This window comes from Diospyros lotus, chromosome 6, assembly GCF_014633365.1.
Source record: "Diospyros lotus cultivar Yz01 chromosome 6, ASM1463336v1, whole genome shotgun sequence".
Lineage (NCBI taxonomy): Eukaryota > Viridiplantae > Streptophyta > Magnoliopsida > Ericales > Ebenaceae > Diospyros > Diospyros lotus.
The window spans coordinates 14,623,581-14,627,215 of NC_068343.1; the positions used below are offsets into that span (position 1 = coordinate 14,623,581).

Genomic DNA, 3,635 nt, shown 5'->3' on the forward strand with positions numbered 1-3,635 from the left:
TTCAAGTATTTTACTGATTGAAATGGAACTCAAATATATAGAAGTCTTATATCCGTACGTGGAGATGCGTAGCTATATATTTAATCGAATTTTCTTTGGCTAATTATGATAATTGAGGAAAAAGAAAATCCACAATGAAAATGAATTTGAGTAGAGGTCAAGTAAGTAGTAAATTAATTAATATATAAAGGTGTTGAAATGTAGGCGTATATACAATATTTGTTATGGCTAATTAAGATAACGTTTTCTCGGCCTGACGGGAACAGAATTAAAGGGAGAATTAATGAGCAAAAATGTGCATTCAACTTCTACGTTGTACATTACATGGAAAGATTAGATATATATATATAATTAGTTATATGGATCCATTATTAATGAGTATGAAATTTTGATGAAGACATACATACATCCATATATATATATAAAAGAACAACAACTGTATGTTCGGCCCCACCTAAGGTGGGTGGGAGCCAGATGTTTAACCGGCCGGCGCTAGCTAGCTCACTCGTGCACGGCTAACCCTACTCATGCATCAAGTAACTTCACTTCGAAGTAATTAAACTACAACTTCTTCTTCTTCTTCTTTTATATGGATATATATTCAATCCATTAGACACAGAAAATTGTTGTTCCTATACACTCTGATTCACAAACCTACGTACGTTAACAGTAACTTGGACATCAACAACACACAGTTTCCTTCCCAACTGTATATCTCTCCAGCAGCCATATGGCAAAATCACAGCATATTGTTTCTTGTTTCGCTCTTCTCTTTCTTTCTCTAGCCACTCCTTCAGTTGCTTCCAGCACGGACTCCTCCGTGCTCTACCATGGCTGCTCACAGATCCAATTCTCCCCAAACTCACCCTACGAGTCCAACCTCGACTCGCTCCTCACCTCGCTGGTCAACTCGGCCACCTACTCGTCCTTCAACAATTTCACCATCATGGGCTCCAGCCCCCAGGACGCCCTCTACGGCCTCTACCAGTGCCGCGGGGATCTCTCCATGCCCGACTGTGCCACCTGCGTCGCCCGTGCCGTCACCCACCTCGACTCCCTCTGCCACTACACCTGCGGCGCCGCCGTCCAGCTGCCGGGTTGCTTCGTCAAGTACGACAACGCCAGCTTTCTGGGCGTGCAGGACAAGACGGTCGTGCTCAAGAAATGCGGTCCCTCTGTCGGCTACGACACGGAGGCGATGGGCCGCCGCGATGCGGTGCTGGCCAGCATGGGCGGCGCCGGCGGGCCCTACCGGGTTGGCGGGTCAGGTGATGTGCAGGGCGTGGCGCAGTGCGACGGGGATCTCAGCGCCAGCCAGTGCCAGGATTGTCTGTCGGAGGCGATCGGGCGGCTGAAGAGCGACTGCGGGACGGCAGTTTACGGCGACATGTTCTTGGGCAAGTGCTATGCTAGGTACTCCACAGACGGCGCGAACGGCGAGTCCAAATCATCGTCCGGTAAGGATCGAGCTCCGTTCAGTTAGGATTAGATAGAAAAATTCCAAAACAATGTCATTTAGAATTTATAATTTGAATTGCAGGCGGTTCTCATCATAGTGAGGGCGAGAAAACATTCGCCATTATAGCCGGACTGTTAACTGGGGTAGCTCTAATTCCGAAACAATGTCATTTAGAATTTATAATTTAAATTGCAGGCGGTTCTCATCATAGTGAGGGCGAGAAAACATTCGCCATTGTAGCCGGACTGTTAGCTGGAGTAGCTCTGGTCATCATCTTCTTGACTTTCGTCAGTAAGATTATATCGAGAAAATGGTAAAAGGGACTTGTCTGAAATCAGATTAATCCCATGGATCCAGTGCTCCATTTATTTAATTACATGGACTAGCTAATTATGGCGGCTTTCTCTTCTTTTTGGTTAATTTGGCAGATAAATGAATATTGGGACAGCATATTCAGAGAATATCGATCTGGCCGGGTCTGTGGCTCCAACTTTTATGATCCCATTAGCTTTTGCTTTGCTTTCTCTGGTGATAGATGGCGTCGGCCAGCTGCCTGCCTCTGCGTGCGGCCCCCAAAAGGAGATGTTTACTGGGGGCATGCATGCATGTACTTCAATTTGGTAAGATGGAAGTCAAATCAAAGGGAGGGGAAGGGAAAGGCTGTAAAGAGGCGAAGATTCTCCACTTTTTTAACAAAGTTTTCTTGTCTGATTTGAACAAGTTAATTTTCCTTATCATTCTTTTCTTAAGGTGTGGCCATGCATGATTCCTTTTTAGATGATTATTATTGTTCCAGTGCAAGTTAATACATACATGAATTAAGCTTTTATATATAATCATGTACGCACCCTACATATATATATATATATATATATATATGATCCGCCAAGCTGCTGTTTCTTTAATTTCTTTCTGTGCTTAATTTGCCACCCATGAATTAATAGGTGGTTCAGAATTAAGCTTCCCCAACCATGGTAGAATAAGCATTAATTACTGCCCAAATTTCCTATAATATGACCCATTTCATTAATTGATTATGTTGATTGCTTCATGCATTGCTACTATATATATATTAATGAATTATTCGTTAAATCTTTAGATTAATTAAAGAAAACCGTACGTAGAAAGATGATTGTACTTTTCAGTAGACTAACGGAAGGTCATTGAAAATGTTATGGTACTCCATTTTGCATGCAAAAATATTATTATTTTTTCTTCCTTGATAATATATTAAAGACGTACTTTATTGTCCGCACTCTGCCCACTATTTTGACTTTCGGGTGGTTCTTTCTTTATAAAAGCAAAAAAGCATTAGTATCAAAAAAAAAGAAAAAGAAAAAGAAAAAGAAAATAACCAAAGCTTTACCATATGACCAGCTCAATCATTTCATTGGGCAAAATATTTAATATATTCTTGTCATAATTTTAATAATTACTAAAACTAATATAATGACATATTGAGAAATTTTATTCTGTCACACTATCAATTAAATTATAAAAAAGACTAGATATCATTATTCATTACAATACATATAAGCAAACGACAAAAAATCTAAATCAAAAGTAACCCAAAATACAAACCCAAGCAGCATAATTCTCGAGCGTGATTGCAACGTCTCCCAAAAACCAAACTTGCTCCGGGAGACTATATAGGTTTCTTAGAAACTGCCCTATAAATTCTTTTCAAAAAAGTCTAGAATGAAGTGGGAATATAATAACTTTGCTATTCAAAAATTATATCAAAGATTTTGTAAATAATAAGCATGATCAATAAAAGTCTTAATTTTAATTAATCTCAAAATATATCTCCATAAATAAATTAGTCCTCATTTTAAAAAAGATATATATCTGATATTGATTTCAATACTATATCCAAGTTTTTAACAAATTCGAGTGCTTAATTTATGTATCGAAGTTTTCACGCGAGAACTGTTCTACACTCTAATCTTTCCTTTTCTTATAGACTTTAAGCAACTTAAAAATGACATTTTTAATAAATAAATTTATTAATATGTTTGAGCTACAAAAATATATATTCACACACTATGAAACACTGATAATTCAGCTACTACTATATCATTATCAACCAGGGGATATTTGAGGAGTTAGAATTGCAATTGAGAGGGATTAAAAATAAATTTGAAGGGGACGAAGTAAACTTTCTCAAACTAGCTAG

The 3,635-nt window shown here is 38.6% G+C and overlaps 1 protein-coding gene across 5 annotated transcripts; it reads left to right on the forward strand.

The window, feature by feature from the left end:
- The first annotated feature begins 476 nt into the window (after positions 1 to 476).
- LOC127803276 (plasmodesmata-located protein 7-like) lies at positions 477 to 2,295 on the forward strand. 5 transcript variants are annotated; one of them, XR_008023489.1, is made up of 3 exons: positions 479 to 1,457; positions 1,541 to 1,772; positions 1,888 to 2,295. XR_008023489.1 is itself a non-coding variant. In XM_052339382.1 (3 exons), coding segments are annotated over exons 1-3 (846 nt in total). In that variant the 5' UTR covers positions 482 to 730; the 3' UTR covers positions 1,889 to 2,295. The 5 variants fall into 5 exon arrangements, 4 of the variants coding, with proteins under 4 accessions (XP_052195344.1, XP_052195341.1, XP_052195343.1 ...); XM_052339382.1 differs by having other exon boundaries at positions 482 to 1,457; positions 1,655 to 1,772; XM_052339384.1 differs by lacking the exon at positions 1,541 to 1,772 and having other exon boundaries at positions 477 to 1,457.
- The last annotated feature ends 1,340 nt before the right edge of the window (positions 2,296 to 3,635 follow it).

Coding starts and splice junctions, on each gene's coding strand:
- LOC127803276 (XM_052339381.1), top strand. CDS start 731: ATGGCAAAATCACAGCATATTGTTTCTTGTTTCGCTCTTCTCTTTCTT. Junction 1,458..1,654: donor CGAGTCCAAATCATCGTCCG/GTAAGGATCGAG, acceptor TTTAAATTGCAG/GCGGTTCTCATCATAGTGAG.